Below are 23,644 nucleotides of genomic sequence, written 5' to 3'. Positions count from 1 at the left end.
AGGGGGATACAGTTTTAAATCTAAAAATGAATTTTTGCTCTTCCTTAACAGGACTTCCTCTCCAATGGTGAATGACTAAGCAATACTGTAAATTGTCTTTCCATCAAAACCCACTTCTCTTCCTCCACTTTCTATCTCAGTTGATAACACCCTCATCCTCCCCGTCATCTGCCCGCAACCTCGGAGTCATCTTTGACTCCTCTCTCTCCTTCTCTGCGCATATCCAGCAGATAGCCAAGACCTGTCGCTTCTTCCTCTTTAACATCAGCAAAATTCGCCCTCTCCTCTCTGAACACACCACCCGAACTCTCGTCCACGCTCTCATTACATCTCGCCTGGACTACTGCAACTTACTCCTCACCGGCCTCCCACTTAGCCATCTATCCCCCCTTCAATCTGTTCAGAACTCTGCTGCACGTCTCATATTCCGCCAGAACCGATATACTCATATCACCCCTCTCCTCAGGTCACTTCACTGGCTTCCGATCAGATACCGCATTCAATTCAAGCTTCTCCTTCTTACCTACAAATGCACTCAGTCTGCTGCCCCTCACTATCTTTCTACCCTCATCTCCCCTTACGTTCCCGCCCGTAACCGCCATTCACAGGATAAATCCCTCCTCTCAGTACCCTTCTCCACCACCGCCAACTCCAGGCTCCGCTCATTCTGCCTCGCCTCACCCTATGCTTGGAACAACCTTCCTGAGTCCTTACGCCAACCCCCCTCCCTGCCCGTCTTCAAGTCTTTGCTTAAAGCCCACCTCTTCAATGCTGCGTTCAGCACCTAACCCTTACCGTTCAGTGAATCCAGACTGCCCCAATTTGACTGCCCCTATCAGACCGATCGTTCACTTGTCTATTAGATTGTAAGCTCTTTGAGCAGGGACTGTCTCTCTTTGTTAAATTGTACAGTGCTGCGTAAACCTAGTAGCGCTCTAGAAATGTTAAATAGTAGTAGTAGTAGTACTGTAAATTGCAATTCATCAAAATTATGCCCTTTAGCCTGCAAATGTTCTATCAATGGTTTTCCAAGAACGCTTCTTTTAATTGCCCTGCTGTGTTCTATAATACGTTTAAGAGCTCGCTCTGTTTTCCTTTTATTTATTTTTTTTAATATCATGTTTATTGCAATCCAAACTCGCTCAACTTACATTCGTGTCCAAATAACACAACAAGCAAAAGAAAAACCGTGTTCGTCTTGCATTTTGTTTCTTCCCCAACTATCCCCTATCCCCCCCTCCTGCCCCCCCTCTCCTTCCTCCCCCCCCCCCCAACCTCCCCTACCAACCCCTAGCCCTAGTAAACGTAGATTAGCAGTTCAATATCTTGCTTCATGCTGCTGCAGTAAGAGATTCCCAGAAGGGAGACCAGGTGTTACAAAACTGTTCACTTCTCCTGGAGGCCAGGTCCGGGATTCCTTTCTTCTCTAGTGCACATGCTTGGATCATTGCTGATCTCCAGTGGGATATGGTTGGACGGTCCGCCGCCAACCACAATTGTAGTATAATTCGCTTCGCCATCAGTACTGCTCTCCTCAAAAAACTACACATTACTCTTTGGGGTTGTACATGGAATGTTGCTACTAACTGGGATTCCGGAATCTTGTAACTCTTTAGGATTCCAGAATCTTCAGAACTTTTAGTACAAGTAGAGTGCTAGGCAGACTTCTATGGTCTGTGCCCTGAGAAAGGCAGGGACAAATCAAACTCGGGAATACATATAAAGTATCTTGTTGGGCAGACTGGATGGGCCATACAGGTCTTTATCTGCCGTCATTTTTTTTTTTACTATGTTCTCTGCTCAGAGAAAGATCAGATTTGAGGGCATCTGTGAAGGAGGATCTGACCAAGGCAATTCACTTTCTGTAAACAAATTCTTCAAAGATCTATTAAAAATAATTGTGAATAACACTGTATTGCAAATTCTGGGCTGGTCTTGTGAGGATGCTAAGGAAAGCATTTTTTTTTTTTTTGTCTAAAGAGAGATAGCCTAGCTGAATGAATGCTTATGCACCAGATCTTGAGCAGCCAATCTAAGGGAGGGAGGAGCTGTTTTAGACCAGAGCTCAACTTGATTCATTTGGCCCTTGGGTGACCTAGAAAAGCCAGCGCAGGATTGCTCTGATTAGAAGAGCTCCCCCTTAGAGTTCTCCTCAGGAATACTTGGCGGAAGAGGATGACAGAGGCATATACAGTTATGCCACCTTGTTAGTTTGGGCAAGAGTTTAGACTTTCCAGAAAAAATTATGAACTTGCTTCCAGCTACTAGAGAGCTTCCTAGAATTAGGAAATGACAAGTCTTTAACATTACCAAAATGAAAAAGAAGTTGTATCTTCTTGTCCATAAGGAGGTCAAGCTGTTTCTTGTACATCCACAACCCCAGTGTTGGTAAGCACAGCACTCGGGGACCTCCGATATTAACAGGGCTGGGACTGTACGAAATCAGAATTCAATTTCTCCAGGACACAAGGGTATTTGAACCTGGTGCACACAAATTACTTCCTACCTGTTATTTTTGACAGAGTGACATGGCATAGAGTAGCTTAACTTAAGTGTAGTGGGCTGAGAACCTGGGTTCAAATTCCCACTGCAGCTCCCTGTGACCCTGGGCAAGTCACTTAACTTCATTGCCCCAGGTACAAAACAGACCGAGCCCACTAGGGCATAAGTACATAAGTAATGCCATACTGGGAAAAGACCAAGGGTCCATCGAGCCCAGCATCCTGTCCACGACAGCGGCCAATCCAGGCCAAGGGCACCTGGCAAGCTTCCCAAACGTACAAACATTCTATACATGTTATTCCTGGAATTTTGGAGTTTTCCAAGTCCGTTTAGTAGCGGTTTATGGACTTGTCCTTTAGGAAACCGTCCAACCCCTTTTTAAACTCTGCTAAGCTAACCGCCTTCACCACTTTCTCCGGCAACGAATTCCAGAGTTTAATTACACGTTGGGTGAAGAAAAATTTTCTCCGATTTGTTTTAAATTTACTACACTGTAGTTTCATCGCATGCCCCCTAGTCCTAGTATTTTTGGAAAGCGTGAACAGACGCTTCACATCCACCTGTTCCACTCCACTCATTATTTTATATACCTCTATCATGTCTCCCCTCAGCCGTCTCTTCTCCAAGCTGTATAGCCCTAGCCTCCTTAGTCTTTCTTCATAGGGAAGTCGTCCCATCCCCGCTATCATTTTAGTCGCCCTTCGCTGCACCTTTTCCAATTCTACTATATCTTTCTTGAGATGCGGCGACCAGAATTGAACACAATACTCAAGGTGCGGTCGCACCATGGAGCGATACAACGGCATTATAACATCCTCACACCTGTTTTCCATACCTTTCCTGATAATACCCAACATTCTATTCGCTTTCTTAGCCGCAGCAGCACACTGAGCAGAAGGCTTCAGTGTTTTATTGATGACGACACCCAGATCCCTTTCTTGGTCCGTAACTCCTAACGTGGAACCTTGCATGACGTAGCTATAACTCGGGTTCTTTTTTCCCACATGCATCACCTTGCACTTGCAGAGAAAGTACTTGAATATAATAAATGTCATGGATTTGATATACTGCAGTGTACACCTAACCCCTAAACATGATCAGGAAACAATTGTCACTGTTGCCAAGTGGGAGGGGGAAGTTTCTCTACTGATAAGAAAAAGTGGTGGGAAAATATCCTGTCGTGATTATGCTCATTTACATGAATTTTAAAGGTTAAAAAAAAAAATGTAGTACTCCTAGATGTTTGTTGTTAGGTGGGGAAGGAGCTAGCATGTACTCACAGAGTAACAACCGAAAACTGACCAGAGGCTACATAGCATCAAAAGCAGCAAAGTAGTGCAGGACCTTTTAGCAGTTCACCAAGCTCTGCAACTTCCCTGTCCCTAGTTACCCAGGTAACAGAAGACCAGGCTACTAAAGGGTTGTGAGCTTGTACCTGCTAACAAGTTCCATATGTCTGCATGCATTTTTCTGGTAACACCATGGATATTTGAGAACCTGACAGACATCTCCCCACCACCCCCCCAAGACCACTACCTGAGGAGCTCCTTGTAGTGTAAGAATCTGTGCATAATTGAGTGTACAGAAATCTGCCAGTCAGCTAGGGCTGTGTAGAAAGTTTATAACATAAGATGCTAGTGTGGGCCTCTATTGACTGCTTTGGGTAATCATTCATAGTAGGAATGTAGTACAAGAAACACTCTGGCTAAACTGACTTTGCATAAACATTTAGCCTATTTGTTTTTATATTTACAAACACCACACTAAACGTCTATAAATTCTGTACCTGATATTTTCCAGGAAGTCTGCACCCTGCAGTCTTTTGGACAGTAGGGGTTTGAGGTCACTCCAGTATAGCTCAGATGGTGCTTTCGGCTCATCCACCATCTCAAATGTTGATACAGTTGGAAGAGGGTCACACGTTTCACTTTTAATACATTTCTCATTTCCGGCAGAATGGCCACGATAGCTTAAGTAGCCAATCAGAAACCCTGAAAGACAAACAGCTTAGTTACCTTGTAAGTAAAACCCTCTAAAAGCCGATACAATATGTTCCTAGAGGAAAAAGAAGAGCCCTCAGAATATTTAAATTCAAAAATAAGATAGTGTTCGTGAAGGTTTGCTGCTGTTCTTCCTCTTAAGACCTGCAAAGCTGGTGCCCAACTGTTTAATGTAACATATCCTTATAACCAATTAGTTGACAGAAGCAAAGTCCCACTGCACCAACACACCTCCTTGAGGATGCAGTGTTCTTAATGTCAGGAAACAGAAGTACCTCATAGCTACAGCCCATTTCCAAAGTGCGGCTGCATCAGTTCCATTTGGGAAACTTTCTACAGCCCATTGCGTTTGTTTAAATATCTCAATGGTAAATTTTCAAACTGATGTAGTACGATTGTTGTGTTAGCTCTTTTGAATAAATATACCAGTCTAACCTAAACCTCAGACTGATTTCAGACTCTCAACTCACGTGTCTGTCAGTTATTACAGTATTTATGCCATTGATAAAGTGATTTATAACCAGTGCTTCTGAAGTTGATTTTAAAATCAGGTAACAAAAAAAAATATATAAAATAGGAATATATTGTATAAACACTATCCTTCTCTAGCTTGTCTTATATCCTCCAGTTTTGTTTTTTGCCTTTTCTGCCCTAATGACTTCAAACAAGCAGGGTTGTGGAGCTGGAGTCAGAAGCAGTTTTAGGTGGAATCTGAGTTGGTGAAAAAAAAAGTATACTGACTCCAGCTTCCAAATAAAAAAAAGTTACGTTATAATGTATGGTAAATTTAGCATATTATATACTCTGTCTCCTAGATCTAAAGTTATACCAGTACTTTATAACCAGAACCAAAAATTTAAAGCCTAAGTATCAGGAGTTGAAGCTGGAGAGTAGAAAAAAAAAATGGGAGTCGAGTCAAAGGTTTGGTGTACCCACAGCCCTGCAAGCAAGAAAAAAAAAAAAGAAAGAAAGTTGATTCTACTGAAAAAGATACCAAGCACTATTACTTGTAGCTTGAAAAGTATTCCCACACCTAATTAGTTAGGAAATAAGAACCTAAAATTTAAAAGTTAAAGTTTATAAATAAGGCTTTATTCTTAAGTTTTTATATTGTCATGCCCAAACATACCAATCAAAAACAGAAGGACAGCAGCAATGACAAGGACACAGAGGTTCTGCCTTCGAGTCCTGGGCTTCAAGGTACGATGAGGTACATGGTTCTCTGCAATGCTGTCTTCACCTGTCTCCTCTTCATCAGCCAACTTCATCTCTACATTACTGTTGTCTCCATCTACCTGTTGGGCCAGGCTGAAACGAGTATAGGACAACGGCTCGCCACTAAACTAAAAAAAAAAAATACAAACTTGGACCAAATCAGCAGTTTAGTTTCAGAGGCACTGAAAGAGATATAGTGACAGGATCATCTCATACAATAACTGTTTAAGGCCGTGTCAAACTTAGGACTACAGGGCACATGAGAGGTCATACATGTTATACTGTATAAATGTACTTTTTGTACTGCAGCCCTACTACAGTTCTGTGTAAGCCACATTGAGCCTACAACTAGTGGGAAAATGTGGGGTATAAATACACTTTTTGTAAGGCTACGGAGACCTCGGGGGATTGCAGATCGCTAGTGGCCAGCATTCCTTACAAAACAACTATGCAGGCTCTTTTTGAAGTTTCCATGTCGGGACAAAGCTAAGTACAAGAACTTTTTTCGTTTTGGATGCTTGGCCATGGGGGGGCTTCTAAGTTTACTAAACAGCGGGCAGGTTTGGGTTTTCTCCTACTGCTTTAGTGCTTGAGTTAGTTTTCTTGGGGCCCTCTTCTCCCGAGGGGTCTCCTATTAGGTAGTCTGGTTCTGGGTAGGGGTTAGCGTAGGTAGGTTTGGTTTTGGTGTTCCTTTTACAGAGTCTTTAAATACAAGAGGGGAGGACAGTTTTTTAACCCATACGGTTTTCTCATTTAGGATGAGTTTTTTCGTTTGGGCTTTTTTTCTTTTCTCCTTTCGTAGTAGGAACCTATGATAGTAATTTATTCCTGTATATACAAGGTGTTACAAGTACTTTGGTATGGTCCCTTGTTGGAGGTTTGAGGTTCCATTTGTTAGATATAGTTTGTAAAGGTTGGATTTTTCCTCCTGTTTAAGGGACACTTTAAAACTTACTACATTTCTACTTCAAGCTTCATTGATTAGGGTATAAATGTATTAAATAAATACATACATTAGGACATTTCAAATGTACAACAAAAAACAAACTTAATTGCCAAGGAGCGAGGGTTGCATTGCTTCTTATATTCTTGGGGAAAGGGTTGCATATCTCCATATTTTATAGCTGTCAGTGATGATGCACTTAAGCGATACCTTTCTGCTTTGTAATACACTAGAACAGTTATTGATATGCAAAAACAACTCAAGTCTCCTACCAATGAATAAGCCATGTATACACAAGATTTATATCCTTATGTCAGCATCTGAGAGACTTGTGTCCAAGACCCAAGAACGTGCATTAACTTAAACAGAGAACATTACCAGATTTGAGATTGCTGAGCGTGCCTGATCCATAGCTTCTGATTAAGATTCACACACTACTGTGACAACCTAGAAGTTTTTAAACAGAGACAAATCGATTACAATATAAAGCAACAGTTCTGCATCAGCTGTGTGTGTTATTTCAGGGTTTGCTGCATCATTAGCCGTTAAAATGTAGATTTTATATACTGAACTACAAAATGAAAAAACAAAACAAAACAAAAACCCCACAGTATTTAAAGATCAAGGGCCCCGTTAGAGCGTGCTGTGTAGGCGCTCACAATATTCCTATGGCACCTACACAGCGTGCGCTAATTTTGTGCATGCATTAAAAACAGTAGCGCATCTTAGTAAACAGGGCCCTTATACTGCAAAATTAGTTTGAAACCGTTTATTAAACGGACGCAAATAACACAACATGCCAACAAAGAAAAACAATTGCACTAAAACATTGCAGTACAGCATATATTCCACAATGCCCTCATTTTTCCATTATTCCCCCCCCCACACACACACAATATCTCTATCTTCGAATCCCCTGTCCACCCATACTGCAAAATTATGAAGCTTTTATTTAAATCAATTAGGGGTCCTTTTATAAAAGGTGAAGTAACATAGTAAATGACGACAGATGAACGGTCCATCCAGTCTGCCCAACAAGATAAACTCATTTTACATGGTATGTAATACTTTATATGTATATCCAAGTTTGATTTGTCCCTGCCTTTCTCAGGGTACAGACTGTAGAAGTCCTCCCTGCACCTGTTTTATTCTCCAAATACCGGCATCGCCACCCAATCTCCGCTGATTCCATAGAGCCATTCCTTCTAAACAGGATTCCTCCGTTTATCCCACGAATGTTTGAATTCCATTACAGTTTTCATCTCCACCACCTCCCGCGGGAGGGCATTCCACGTATCCACCACCCTCTCCATGAAAAAAATACTTCCTGACACTACTCCTGAGTCTGCCCCCCTGCAACCTCAATTCATGTCCTCTAGTTCTACCACCTTCCCGTCTCCGGAAAAGGTTCGTATGTGGATTAATACCCTGTTTCTCCTTTCCTCCAAGGTATACATGTTCAGGTCGGCAAGTCTCTCCTCGTACGGACTACAAATGCAAATCCCATACCATTTTCGTAGCTTTTCTTTGCACCGCTTCCAGTCTTTTTACATCTTCAGCCAGATATGGCCTACAAAACTGAACACAATACTCCAAGTGGGGCCGCACCGATGACTTGTAGAGGGGCATCAACACCTCCTTTCTTCTGCTGGTTATACCCCTCTCTATGCAGCCTAGCGTCCTTCTAGCCACAGCCGTCTTCTTGTCGCATTGTTTCTTCACCTTCATATCGTCCAACACCAACACACCAAGGTCTCTCTCCTGAGTCGAGCTTGCTAATCTCTCTCCTCCTATTCGGTATCTCTCTTTTGGGTTTCTACACCCCAAATTCATCACTCTGGCATTAAAGACAATCTTTTAACTTCACGTCACATGAACACTAGGATGAAGGCTCAGCACCAACCACATGAGAACAAAAGCAGGAACTATTAGGCCACCTACAGATAAGTGATCTGCATTATATTCAATCAAATATAATAGTGCAAAGGAGTTTAATGTAACATTGGTGGTAGGCAGGATCAGTGCTACGATGGTGGCTTGCTTCGGGCCGAATCCATTGTCTATGGTATAATGGCACTAGAGCAAATTCTGAGCACTGCATAATAAATATAAAAATTGAGTACTTACAAATTTACAAGAGATATTCTGGTGGAATTTTCATTAATTAAATTTTAACTGCCAGACCTTCGACCATTCTTCTAAGTTTCGGAGATTCCTTCTCATCGTTTCTACTCCCGCCAGCAGGTCTTTCCCACCTACTAAGAACATTTCCTCCGCAGACATAAAATGGCCTCTCTTTCCATTTTTTTGTATTAATGGCTATGCACTAATGTTGCCATTAACATGTGGCTATTTTTTAAAGTTACTGCATGAGCAATTACTGCCACCAATGCACTAACTGGTTAGCGCAGAATGTCCACTCTCCACCCCGATATGTCCTCTCAAAAACTAAGAAAACAAATTAAGCATCAGGCGCACATTAGCATCTCATGCAGCTTAGTCAAAAAAAAAAAAAAAAAGACCCCATAGCTCTTAAATATTGTAGATTTCCTATACGATGCAAAACTCTAAAGTAGCATAGTATCAACACACACACAAAAAAAAGATAAAAATCCTACTTCCCCACGTTGGTACCAGATTCTAACAAAAAATCCTCCCTTGGGTGTTAAAGCCTATATAAAGAGCCTATATACAAAGAAAAGCTACGAGAATGGTATGGGATTTGCGTTACAAGACGTATGAGGAGAGACTGGCTGACCTGAACATGTATACCCTGGAGGAAAGGAGAAACAGGGGTGATACGATACAGACGTTCAAATATTTGAAAGGTATTAATCCGCCAATGAACCTTTTCCGGAGATGCGAAGGCGGTAGAACGAGAGGACATGAAATGAGACTGAAGGGGGGCAGACTCAAGAAAAATGTCAGGAAGTATTTTTTCACAGAGAGTAGTGGATGATTGGAATGCCCTCCCGCGGGAGGTGGTGGAAATGAAAATGGTAACGGAATTCAAACATGCGTGGGATAAACATAAAGGAATCCTGTTCAGAAGGAATGGATCCTAAGGAACTTAGCCGAGATTGAGTGGCAGAGCCGGTGGCGGGAGGCGGGGATGGTGCTGGGCAGACTTATACGGTTTGTGCCAGAGCCGGTGGTGGGAGGCAGAACTGGTGGTTGGGAGGTGGGGCAGACTTACACGGTCTGTGCCCTGAAAAGGACAGGTACAAATCAAGGTAAGGTATACACAAAAAGTAGCACATATGAGTTTATCTTGTTGGGCAGACTGGATGGACCGTACAGGTCTTTTTCTGCCGTCATCTACTATATTACTATGAGTCTGCAGTTTTTAGCACACGCCTAAAATTAGCGAGCACTAAAAACTACAGACACTCATATCTTCCTTAGTGCTGCTTTGTAAACAGGGCCCTGGTACATAACTTATCACACACATATACATACACATAATAGAACGCCGTGGTTTTACATTAAGATTACTGATTACACGTTTCACTGAAAGATTTTCTAGAAACAGGGCAAGCCTGTTCTAGAAGAGAGTGGAAGCCTTAAATAGAGAATACAACATTATTACATAAATTCAGTACACCTCATTTCCATGAACAGCAACGTATAACACTTGAATTAAGAGTTGTCCATGGGGTGGCGCTAATCAGCAAAGACAACACGACATGCTGGTTTTTTTTAGGCTCTAAAGCAGCCACCAGGGTTTGCAGTTACCCTCAACTATAAAATAAAACCAAGATCTACCCTGCTGTTTAGGAACAATCCACGGCAGACTCATTTTAGTAATAGCCTATAAGGTCAATATAAGTATACTACGTAACAGATACACTATTTAGAGTATAAGACAGAGAAACAAAGAGTACATAATGCCCCTCCCAAATTAGTAAGCAAAGAGCAGCACTGGCAAAAACTAAGCTACCTAATGCTGCAATGAAAGAACCTTGTCAAGTATTTATTAACTTAAGGCTTTCCACATTACACATTCCTTTTTATTGGTATTTTAAAGCAAGTTATATTCGGGTAGAACTGATATTTCCCTGTCATAATTTAAGCTTGTATCCAAACCAATTCAAAACTGCGTAGAGCAATATAATATCAGAAACTTAAATTCTATCTAATTGCTCCAAATCAACAGGATTTAAATGAGTCTTTGAACTGCTATATTATCATTTAATTATATGTAGCCGCATAAGCCCAAGGTACCTTTTTTCACATTAGGACACCACTGACTGACATTCATCATCGGCTACCACCACCTGTATCCAAAGCAATGGAAGGTGAAGTGACAGTCTCAAGTCATAGTAACGTCAATGAGAGAAGCAAAATTGTTACCTTGTCATTTTATAGCCTAAAGCAATCACTAAACTATGTCTCCATTATAAATCTTAAATGCCAGCAACGTATTTATATGAGATTAGCAAAATAAAAAAATCTTAGAACTATATAATAAAACACTACATATCATGGAGGCACTGAATAGACTAATGAGCCATACCAGGAAATTCCTTCACAAAAGCATGGGGAAATGAACAACACAGCCTGTTTACCTTTCAGGTGTAAAAGGTTTTGGAAAAGAAGTGTAATATCGCCTTTAGAATGGTAGCACTAGTGGCCTAGTGGTTAGAGCACCAGGTCTTGACACCCAGAGGTAGCAGGTTCAAATCCCATTACTGCTCCTTGTGATCTTGGCCAAGTCACTTAACCCTCCATTTCTTCAGGTACAAAATTAGACTGAGTCCTCCAGGGTCAGGCAAATACCCAGTGTACCAGAATGTAACTCACCCTAAGGTACTACTGAAAAAGGTATATGTTTTCCTCGTATTTTATATTGCTTTTATTGTTGCTTCTGTATTTATTTTGTTTTGTATGTTTTTGTGTACTGCTTTAAGTGTTCTATAAATGCGTAAAATACATAATTAAAAGAACAAAAAAAAAATTGGGAGGAAGAAATCAATTATAGTCTACCATGCAACCCAAGTAAATCAAGCAGGTTAGGAAACAGGATATCAAGAAGTACATTATATCAATACAGAACTAAATGGAAATAGCAACCGATAACCTGATTCAATGGTACTGAGCCAATTGGACTATTGTAATGGAATCTATGTTGGATCTACTGCAGCTTATGTAAGCCACATTGAGCCTACAACTAGTGGGATAATGTGGGGTATAAATGCATTAAATGACAATTAGCATGCATATTTTTCCTACAAGCGCCAATAGTGTACATCATACCTTACTGTGGGTCAGGACCCACAATGGGGTCACAAAATCTACCTTATTTTACTTATCGCATTTGTATCCCACATTTTCCCCCCTCTTTGCAGACTCAATGTGGCTTACGAATAGTGGAAGTACCTTCGGGGTCCCAACCTAGGTGGGCTCTCCATAGGTGTATTATTCTGCACCTCTGGAGGGGGAGGGGGGGGGCACAGTTTTATTTGGCTGCAATCACATGGGGTCCCAATCAAAGAACGTATCAACTTCAAAGCCCAGACTTTAATCCACAAGATAATACACGGAGAATCTCCGGACTATATGATAAATCTGATTGACCTCCTCCCAGCAAGAAACATGTCTGTATTCTCGCGAAAGTACCTCAACCTGCACTACCCCAACTGTAAAGGTCTCGAGTGCAAAACTTATTATGGCTCCAATTTCTCCTTCCTGGGCAGCCAACTCTGGAACGCTCTCCCGAGACCTATCCGAGCAATCCATGACCACCTACCATTCAGGAAAGCACTCAAAACCCATTTATTCAAGCAAGCCTACCCAAAGGACCCAGATTAATCTCATGAACCCATCTACCTTACATATACTGAAGAGAAAACGACATTGACCCAGACTCTATCACCTGTCTCTACCTACCCATCCATCTATTTACTACTCATCATTAAACTTAATTTCCTACTTTACATAACAAAATTCTGTGTTACCTATTACTATGTAAGCCGCATTGAGCCTGCTTTTAGTGGGAAAGTGCGGGATACAAATATAAAAATCATTCACGGTGAAGCCCCTGCATACATGTCTGATTTAATAGACCTGCCACCCAGAAACGCTAAAACATCATCCCGAACTTTCCTCAATCGCCACTAAGTGCAAAGGCATAAAATACAAAGTACTGCACGCATCAACCTTCTCATATATGAGCACGCAATTCTGGAATACACTACCACGCAACCTGAGAACGATCTACGAACTAACTGACTTCCGCAAACTATTGAAGACTCATCTCTTTGAGAAAATCTATTGCAAAGATCAAAAACACATGAAGTCTATACACACTAATAGAAATGCATCAATACACTCTCTTCTGAGTTCTCTTCCCCCGTATTTTCGCCACACTTAAAAAACTCTACCCACAGATAAAATTGTTATACCCCAATGTTCTTTTGCTATTGTTTTTATCGCCCTATCAATTCCCCATTTTAACACTCCATTGCTCTATTCCCTAATGATTTTTGACTCTGAATTTGTCCTCACAATGTAACCCATAATCGCACTGCTACAAATTGTATTTCCATTATTCACAATGCATTGTAAGCCACACTGAGCCCGCAAATAGGTGGGAAAATGTGGGATACAAATGCAATAAATAATAAATAAAATAAATAAATGGGGGTCACAGCACCAAAAAAGATTGTGAAGCAGTGCTGCTGTGCAAGTACATTCTCTTCTACTTCTGCCCTTCCTTCGCCCCGGGCCACCTTCAGTTCAAATAACCAACATTCATGAAGCAATAACCGTCCCAAGTCCTTCTGCCCAGGGTCGACGCACCAATTCCTTGCGGTAATAACAGCACTTTAAGGAAAACTTCCTGAGTCCCTACGTCTTGCCCCATCCTTGGCCATCTTTAAATCTAGACTGAAAGCCCACCTCTTTAACATTGCTTTTGACTCGTAACCACTTGTAACCACTCGCCTCCACCTACCCTCCTCGCCTCCTTCCTGTACACATTGATTTGATTTGCTTACTTTATTTTTTGTCTATTAGATTGTAAGCTCTTTGAGCAGGGACTGTCTTTCTTCTATGTTTGTGCAGCGCTGCGTACGCCTTGTAGCGCTATAGAAATGCTAAATAGTAGTAGTAGTAAGAGGGATCAGTAGTACCGTTTTCGCATCCTGTTCAAACTTCTTCTACTAACCTATAAATGTATTCACTCTGCTGCTCCCCAGTATCTCTCCACACTCGTCCTTCCCTACACCCCTTCCCGTGCACTCCGCTCCATGGATAAATCCTTCTTATCTGTTCCCTTCTCCACTACTGCCAACTCCAGACTTCGCGCCTTCTGTCTCGCTGCACCCTACGCCTGGAATAGACTTCCTGAGCCCCTACGTCTTGCCCCATCCTTGGCCACCTTTAAATCTAGACTGAAAGCCCACCTCTTTAACATTGCTTTTGACTTGTAACCACTTGTAACCACTCGCCTCCACCTACCCTCCTCGCCTCCTTCCTGTACACATTAATTGATTTGATTTGCTTACTTTATTTTTTGTCTATTAGATTGTAAGCTCTTCTGAGCAGGGACTGTCCTTACTTGTTAATTTGTGCAGCGCTGCGTAACCCTAGTAGCGCTCTAGAAATGTTAAGTAGTAGTAGAGGGGGGGGGGGGGTTAGTTTTAAACTGTGCATTTCACAGCCTCTAGTTTTACAACAACACCCCCCCCCCCCCCCATCTCAAATAAGCAGCCACGTGCGCGGGCCCTGGCTCTGGCTGTGTCAGTGCGAGGGCGGAATGACCTTGTCAAGACACTTCCGGGGTCCGCAAGAAGCACGTGCGCCCCGCCGCAACCTGCTGTCAGCGAGGGCAGAAAAAAAAAAAAACACAAACCCCAAGCGCCCCAGTCACACTGCCACCTCCCCCAACCCCGCGAGACTCTCTCTCTCTCTCGCGCGCGCTCGGCCTCCCCTCCCCCCCACCAACGGTCCGCTCATCAGTCCGTTACCTGCTGCAGACACACACCACCTCAGAGAAACCAAACCGCCAGAACGAGAAGAACGCGCTTACTTACTAGGAGAGCCGATGCGATGATGTCACTTCCTGCGGCGCGCGGAGGACACACAGCACAGCAGGCAGCAGGCTAACAGCTCGAGACGAGAGACAGAAGAAGAGAGGGGGGAAAAAAAGGAAAAACACGCGCGCGCTAAGTAAACCTTATAGGACCGGCCCCGCCCCTCTCCTGACGTCACGGGGGCCGCGCGCCCGCCGCGCCCCTTTTTCTGTGCTTTTGCAGATGATGTTCGTTTAGTCACGCTCTCAAAGGCAGAGCAGGTCTGCGTTCCAAAAAAAGAGCATTAGGGGGTAATTATCTAATGAGAACATAATTGCACAAAATCAGACGGAAAGATGCGCTTACAGGAGGAGTGAGGGATAAGAGCAGACCACCAAGCGGAGCCCAGCCCTATTCCTTGCAGCCCAAAGGATGTTGCAAAGAAATTATACATGAGGGCTCCAGACTGAGGCTGGACTGGGGGGCAAAATAACTCTGAACCTTTAACAGAACAGGGCTACCTGTGTATAATATGCAGTGCAATTTGTCTGGCAAAACAGGTGCCGGTACTCAAATGCCAGACCACCCTTCAGGGGTGAGGTGATCACTGAGGGACCCACCCCACAATAGCCAGGCCCCCTGCAACCAGTCACAGAATCTATGACAAGGCAGAATTGGTGTGTAGGGCCTGAGCTTTCTACTACTACTACTTAGCATTTCTATAGCGCTGCTAGGGTTACGCAGCGCTGTACACATTTAAACAAGGGGAAGGACAGTCCCTGCTCATTAAAACTTGGGGACCATGGGTCAATTTTAGCACACAATGGAAAAGGTGCCAGTACTCAAATGCGAGGCCACTCTTCAGGGGTGGGGTGATCACCGAGGGACCCATCGCACAATAACCAGGTCCCCCGCAACCAGTCACAGAATCTATGACAAGGCAGAATTGGTGTGTAGAGCCTGAGCTCTTTCATTAAAACTTGGGGTCCATGGGTCGATTTTAGCAATGGAAAAGGTGCCGGTACTCAAATGCCAGGCCACCCTTCAGGGGTGGGGTGATCACTGAGGGACCCACCCCACAATAGCCAGGCCCCCTGCAACCAGTCACAGAATCTATGACAAGGCAGAATTGGTGTCTTGGGCCTGAGCTTTTTCATTAAAACTTGGGGACCATGGGTCAATTTTAGCAGACAATGGAAAAGGTGCCGGTACTCAAATGCCAGGCCACCCTTCAGGGGTGGGTGATCACTGAGGGACCCACCCCACAATAGCCAGGCCCCCTGCAACCAGTCACAGAATCTATGACAAGGCAGAATTGGTCTGTAGAGCCTGAGCTTTCTACTACTACTACTACTTAGCATTTCTATAGCGCTGCTAGGGTTACGCAGCGCTGTACAAGTTTAAACAAGGGGAAGGACAGTCCCTGCTCATTAAAACTTGGGGACCATGGGTCAATTTTAGCAGACAATGAAAAAGGTGCCGGTACTCGGTACCCCCGAGTACCCCCTCAGAAAAAGCCCTGATAATATGTAAACCACTTCGGTTGTACCACAGAAAGGCAGTATATCAAATGCATAACCTTACCCTTAAAACAGTGAAAAGACAGTTGACTGAAAATTCACCAGATCAGACTAAGGGTGCCAGAGAAATAGCTTCCCCCAAAAGTAGGCCAGTGCATTTCTGTGGGAGAAGCAGTTCTACCTTCTACGGCTTAGAAAAACTTTGGGGCCGTTTTACAAAGGTGTGTAAGGATCTACACGCATGCAGTGCATGTCAAATCAGCATTACCACCTGGCTAGTGCGTGCATCTAATTCCAAGTTTGGCTTATTTGCTTATTTCCGATCTGAAGAAGAAGGGTTACCTTCGAAAGATAATCAAAAAATGTATCAAATTAGTCCAATAAAAAAGGTATCATCTTATTTTCTTTTCTATATTTTGATTTATTTCTATTCATTACCTATAGAAAAGTTTCAGAATCTTCTCCTCCTTTCTAGCTGTCCTTCATTTCAGGAGAACCCAAAGTACTTTCCATGTTGCCATATTCCCTTTACAGTGTATCTATGTCAATCTCTCTAATGCAAGCTTGGACTACCTCATAAAATTCTTCAAAGGGCACAACACTTGCCAGAGCTAATTTGGACACTTAGCTAAGAAAGCTGTTTTCCGAGAACCTGTATCTGTTATATATTTTCGGCTCTTCCATACCAATTTAAAAAGCCACTGTCACATTTAGGATTTGAATTTAATTTCGTATACTTCTGAATTCAAGCTGAGTTACAAATTCAGATTCAGTGGGTAGGTCCCTGCCCCTAGGAACTTACAATCTAAAAGCCTTACTTACCAGGTAACCGTAGAGTGTTAAATTTTCATCCAGGGAGATCACCACATTTATTTTAGTGCTGGCATTGGTCCTTAAATTAATACATATACTTATTGTCACTCTCTAAATAGATGGTGGAGGCGTGGCCTTGTGTTTAGAGCACTGGTGTTAAAGACATCCAGAGGTGGCCGGTTCAAATCTCACTTCTGCTCTTTGTGATCTTGGGTAAGTCACTTAACCTTGCATGGCCTCAGGTACAAACTTAGATTGTGAGCCCCCAAAGGGACAGATAAATACCCAGTCTACCTGAATATAACTCATCTTGAGCTACTACTGAAAAAGGTGTGAGCAAAATCTAAATAAATACATGTGGAGCCCCATTTTAGACACAACACAGAGATTGGAATTGAGATGGCCAGGTAAGGATTTGCTCGATTCCAATGGTATTTTAGGAAAGGATCCACAGACATAAAGCCTTTTCTAAACTACCTTGAAAACAATTTTTTCTGTGTGCTCATATAATTTTCCAGGACACTCACAGACCTCACAACTGGCTTCACACACTCACACAAAACGCAAGGCAACCCAGAAGTAGACACGGCCCTCCATACCTCCACTAACCCAACTGCAGAGGACTTAAATATAAATCAATACATGCATCTAGCTTCTCCTACATCTGCACGCAACTATGGAATGCACTACCGGATACCATAAAAACAACGCATGATCTGACAACCTTCCGGAAGCTACTGAAGACTAACCTGGTCAAAGAGACTTATAAAAAGAATCCTTCATAAAGAATTGACTCCAAAACTACACCAGAACAAACCAATATTTAACTCTTTTAATTTGATTACTTTAATCACATTATTATTATTGAACATTATACCTTGTCCTTGATCTCATATACCTGAAATGAATTATTTATTTATTTACTTCTAATTTACCTGATATTTTTATGTACCTTAATTGTAACAATACTCTGAACTTCTCATCTGTTAATGGTGATCGCCATTGCGGCTTAATGCAAGCCACATTGAGCCTGCAAATAGGTGGGAAAATGTGGGATACAAATGCATCAAATAAATAAATAAATAAATAAATAAATATAAAGCTATCAGGAGGGCATATGACTCCACTGGAACCGGTGCCCTACTGAGCGTTACATGGAGGGCACTGTCCCATGTCAGTCTGTTGCCTAAAGTTTAGATAGTATTTTATTATTTGTAATGGTTGATCAGTATTTTGAATCATGTTTTTATATGTATTTATTTTCAGGGATACATTACACAGCCAGAGCACTTGGTTTATGGGTTCCTTGAGACCGCTCCATTGTGAAACATGGTCCGTGTAAGGACCCGAAAGAATTTCAAAGCTAAGTGCCTTTGCATTTGATTACACTTGGTGAATATTTAAAAAAATATGAAAAATAGTATGCGATGATTAGAATCAGTGGGACTACAGTTTAGACCATTCTTGTCTGTGAGTGTCCTTAGAAAATTATATGAGCGCACATAAAAAATTGTTTTCAAGGTTTTCTATATAGGACTTATATTGTAACTGTTTGGTGATTATTTTATCTCTGTGGATGTACGTTGAGCATTACTTTATTTCGCAGAGGTGTTGTATGTATTGTTCCTCTCATTTTTGGAACTGGGATTTTCTAAAATACCTGCAGGAATGCATGGGGATGTGCCAGCTATGTGTAGTGGAAAACAACCGTGTTGCATGTATGGAAAACATTAAGGGGGGATTACATGGCGACTGAAGTTGTGCACGGAAACTTGGCAGTGCGGGCCAAATTGTGCATGCAATTTAATTAACAAGCCAATCAGTGCCAATAATTGGCCAATAACAAGCAATTATCGGCACTAATTAGAATTTACGCACACAACTGTCTAAGCACATTCTGTAAAGTGGAGCACAGTGTGGATCTCAGAAGGGGCGGGGCATGGGCATTCCTAAAAATTCTGCACAGTGTTACAGAATATTCCCAATCTGCGCCTAAGTTAGACACGGGAATTTACAACAAGTTTTTGTTGGTGTGAATGGCTGTGCTACATCTTAGTCATGGAGACGGGTGTATGCGTATTAAAGCAGACCTAACTCTAGGCGAGGTTTATAAGAATCCCACTAACAGTGGAAAGTTGGCAACTTATAAATATAAGTTCTGGTAACAAACCTACATATGTGACTGCTGCTAATTAGACATGTGAGGCTACAACTGTCATTATTTGTAATTTGGAGGAGAAAATAACGGGGGATCAAGGAGGATACTTCCCTTTGTGCCTTCTGTAAAGGGATGGCAAAAATGAGCAATTCTGAAAAATTTCTGCATGCCAAGGAGCAGATGTAAATCCTGACGAACAGATTTTCCTACATAAGAAATAAGAATACACATGTAGATTTCAGTCCTGCCCCACGTCCTCCTAATTCTATATAAGATGCCACATTAGGCAGCTCTAGGCACCTAATTCTAGGCGCTCAAATAGAAGTAAACGGCAGTCAGTTGCTCAAATAGGGGTAAACGACAGTCAGGTGCTCAAATGGGGGTAAATGACAGGAGTTCAAATGGGGGTAAACGACAGTCAGTTGCTCAAATGGGGGTAAACGATAGTCATGAGCCCAAATGGGGGTAAATGACAGTCAGGAGTCCAAATGGGGGTAAACGACACTCAGGAGTCCAAATGGGGGTAAACGACAGTGAGGAGTCCAAATGGGGGTAAATGACAGTCATGAGCCCAAATGGGGGTAAATGATAGGAGTCCAAATGAGGGTAAATGGCAGTCAGTTGCTCAAGTGGGGGCAAACAGCATTAGGCACTATAAATTAGTGCCTGAGTGGTTTAGCGTATAACTGCAAAGAGGGTGGGGGCATGGCCAGGTCACACACAGGCACCAATCTTATAGAACCCTGCAAGCTACACGCCCAGGTGCCAACACGTACACGGTGGAGGATTAGGCTGGTATTCTCTTCAGGCCAGCACCTCAGAGATCCTTAGGACTGTGTTTGAATCACCCCAAGCCTGTCTGCGTCACTTGCCGCTTCCAGATACAACTGGCGATGCTTCACAGCAGTGGTGTGCTGGAGCAGGCTCTCACAGGCTCGCAAGAGCCGGTTGTTAAGTTTTTAAGAATTTTGGGAGCCAGTTGTTAAAGTAGGGCCCTCCATGGCTACTTTAACAACTGGCTCCCAAAATGTGGGCTTGTGCCCCCTGCTGAATTCTCTTTTACTTTGCTGGTGGGGATGCTGAGCTCTTCCAGCCAAGTAAATAGACTACTGCTGTTCCCCGCTCCTTGTTTCCAGCTCTGGGCAGCAGGCTTGGACTTCTCGAGCATGTGAGAGAAGTTCCAGTATGCTGCTCAGAGCAAGACGTAGGGAGTGGTGGCAGCCCATTTATTGGCTGCCAGCAAAGGTATGCCTAGCGTGCCCACATGAAGGGAGAGAGGAGAGAGAGGCAAGTGTTGCTCCCCCCGGCCCCCCCTGGCCCTTCCAACTGCAGAGCTGGCTACGTCCGGAGAAAGAGCCTGTTGTTAAAAATTTACCAGCACACCCCTGCTTCACAGCCTGGTAGACTTCAGTGACAACAGGACAGAGTAGCACAGGAAGGAAAAAGGAGCAGAAACACCATGCTGACTGCAGGACAGGAGTCCCACACTGGCACCTGCAATGTGATTTCTGATATCTGCTGCACTGCCCAGGCTGCAGAGGAAATAGCAGGCAAAGCCACTCTCAGAGCGGTACTTGGCATTGGCAGAAAGTGAAGCTACAATTAAACTGTTACAGCACCTGAGGCACCTTCTCCCCACACAGCCAAGCCTGGAAGCGTCTTAAAAACAGGAACACCCAGAGCAACGCTGCAACACTCCAGCCGCCTCAGTTCTGGTCCTGACAATATGCTGCAACACTATCACTACTACTACTTAGCATTTCTATAGCGCTGCTAGGGTTACGCAGCGCTGTACAATTTTAAACAAGGGGAAGGACAGTCCCTGCTCAAAACACTCCAGCCGCCTCAGTTCTGGTCCTGGGGTCCTGTTGTGTCAGGGGTCGTAAACAAAGCAATGTTAATTATTTATTTATTTATTACATTTGTACCCCGCTCTTTCCCATGTACAGCAGGTCCAGTGCGGCTTACATAGTAAAAGAAAGCATCTTACATGGTAAAGAATACAGTAAAAACAAGGAAATGTAGGAACAGTATTATAAATTGTGATGATCATAACTACAATACAAAGCACTGCACGGATCGACTTTCACATACATGAGCACACAATACTGGAATACACTACCCCGCAGCCTGAAAATGACCTACGAACTGACCGACTTCCGCAAACTACTAAAGACTTATCTCTTCGAGAAAATCTACGGCAAGGATCAAAACACATAAAGCCCATGCAATCTCATAGACACGCACCAATACACTCTCTGAACCTCTACTCCCGCGCTCTCACCATTCTTAAACCCTACCTACTGACCAAATTTGTCAGACCTCCCTATTCCCTCGACTATGTTTCCCCCCTCTCAACTCACCCCTGTTATAATCCACTATTCGATCCCCTAAGAATATCTTGAACTTACTCTGTCTTATATAATTCTTCACAATGTAACCCATAATTGTACTGCAACCAACTGCACTTCCATTTTTACAATGTATTGTAAGCCACACTGAGCCCGCAAATAGGTGGGAAAATGTGGGATACAAATGCAAATAAATAAATAAATAAATAAATAAATAAATATACTTACGTTATGAAAGGCATTACAAAGGACATGTGAAAAGAACTTAATGAACTAGAATAGGGAAGGTAGACAAGGATATGACAGGTGAAAGGGAAGGAGAATGGGAGGGAAATGGTCAAGGATGGAGGGAAGAAGACGAGGGATTGAGTATAACATTGGGGTCAGAGTAAACGTCGACGTCTTAGCAGGAGTATCGTAGGTGATCTGGTGGAATTAAGCTGGTCCATTAGGGTAAACTTGTTTGAAAAAAAAAATGGGACTTTAACATTTCCCTGAAAGATAAATAGTGATTAATAGCTCGGATAGGTCTTGGGAGAGCATTCCAAAGTTGACTACCCACCCCCCACCCCCAACACCCAATCTACTATCCGTATTTCCGCTACCACAAGGAACATAGTGTGTAAATCTGTGCACACGGTACCAACCCTCTAATACAAACAGTGCTCCCATGCTGCTCTTTGTTATTCTTTATTTTCATGTTTGTTCCTGTACTTCTTACATCAAAGACAGATCTATGGCTCATGACCAAGTTTCTAAGACAAAAGGCAATCCGATAAAAGGCTTCGTTTGAGATGATTTCTTTTGCTCCATGAACACATTCTTTTTCAGGCCTCATTCTCCAGCTCCCCCTTTCCTCTGGCCAAACACACTTGAAATTGAAGCTGGTTGCTTTATCCTCTACATAACCAGATGATAATAGGCTGCAGCACACTTAATTTATTGTATATTCGGTTCACACAGTTTTGTTGGTATCTTGGAGTGGAGGAGTGGTTAGGGTGGTGGACTTTGGGCCTGAGGAACTGAGTTCGATTCCCACTTCAGGCACAGGCAGCTCCTTGTGACTCTGGGCAAGTCACTTAACCCTCCATTGCCCCATGTAAGCCGCATTGAGCCTGCCATGAGTGGGAAAGCGCAGGGTACAAATGTAACAAAAATAAAATAGATACTATTGGAGATTCTACATGGAATGTTGCTATTGGAGATTCTACATGGAATGTTACTATTCCACTAGCAACATTCCATGTAGAAGCCTGCGCGGCCACATTGGTGATCTACAAGGGCCGACTTCTACATGGAATGTTGCTAGTGGAATAGCAACATTCCATGTAGAATCTCAAATAGTAGCAACAGTGGAGGAGTGGCCTAGTGGTTAGGGTGGTGGACTTTGGTCCTGGGGAACTGAGGAACTGAGTTGGATTCCCACTTCAGGCACAGGCAGTTTCTTGTGACTCTGGGCAAGTCACTTAACCCTCCATTGCCCTATGTAAGCCGCATTGAGCCTGCCATGAGTGGGAAAGCGCAGGGTACAAATGTAACAAAAATAAAATAGATACTATTGGAGATTCTACATGGAATGTTGCTACTATTGGAGATTCTACACGGAATGTTGCTACTGTTGAAGATTCTACATGGAATGTTGCTATTCCACTAGCAACATTCCATGTAGAAGGCTGCGCAGGCTTCTGTTTCTGTGAGTCTGACGTCAGACTCACAGAAGCAGAAGCCTGTGCGGCCACATTGGTGACCTGCAAGGGCCGACTTCTACAAGGAATGTTGCTAGTGGAATAGCAACATTCCATGTAGAATCTCAAATAGTAGCAACAGTGGAGGAGTGGCCTAGTGGTTAGGGTGGTGGACTTTGGTCCTGAGGAACTGAGTTCAATTTCCACTTCAGGCACAGGCAGCTCCTTGTGACTCTGGGCAAGTCACTTAACCCTCCATTTCCCCATGTAAGCCACATTGAGCCTGCCATGAGTGGGAAAGCGCAGGGTACAAATGTAACAAAAATAAAAAGTGAAGCCTAGTCAGGTATGGTATATATTTCCCCCTCTCCAGAGTGCTTATAACTAGGTTTTCACCTGAGGCGACACATAGTGAAATGATTTGCCCAAGGTCACAAGAAAC

The 23,644-nt window shown here is 43.0% G+C and overlaps 1 protein-coding gene across 2 annotated transcripts in view; it reads right to left on the bottom strand.

The window, feature by feature from the left end:
- TFRC (transferrin receptor) overlaps positions 1 to 14,783 on the bottom strand; it is a 67,275-nt gene extending 52,492 nt beyond the window's left edge. Inside the window, exons 1-4 of one of the 2 annotated variants that reach the window (XM_030216065.1) lie at positions 14,697 to 14,783; positions 7,039 to 7,107; positions 5,632 to 5,845; positions 4,289 to 4,493 (exon numbers count right to left, since the gene is read on the bottom strand). In XM_030216065.1, the coding sequence (XP_030071925.1) occupies positions 4,289 to 4,493; positions 5,632 to 5,845; positions 7,039 to 7,071 (452 nt within the window). In that variant the 5' untranslated portion in view covers positions 7,072 to 7,107; positions 14,697 to 14,783. Of the gene's footprint in view, positions 1 to 4,288; positions 4,494 to 5,631; positions 5,846 to 7,038; positions 7,108 to 14,630 lie in introns of both variants that reach the window. The other variant, XM_030216064.1, reaches the window with a different exon arrangement.
- Positions 14,784 to 23,644: the final 8,861 nt, after the last annotated feature.

The sequence above is a fragment of the Microcaecilia unicolor genome, chromosome 10, assembly GCF_901765095.1.
Source record: "Microcaecilia unicolor chromosome 10, aMicUni1.1, whole genome shotgun sequence".
Taxonomy (NCBI): domain Eukaryota; kingdom Metazoa; phylum Chordata; class Amphibia; order Gymnophiona; family Siphonopidae; genus Microcaecilia; species Microcaecilia unicolor.
The sequence above is the reverse complement of the archived record's forward strand: the minus strand, read 5'-3'. Positions and strand labels throughout refer to the sequence as shown.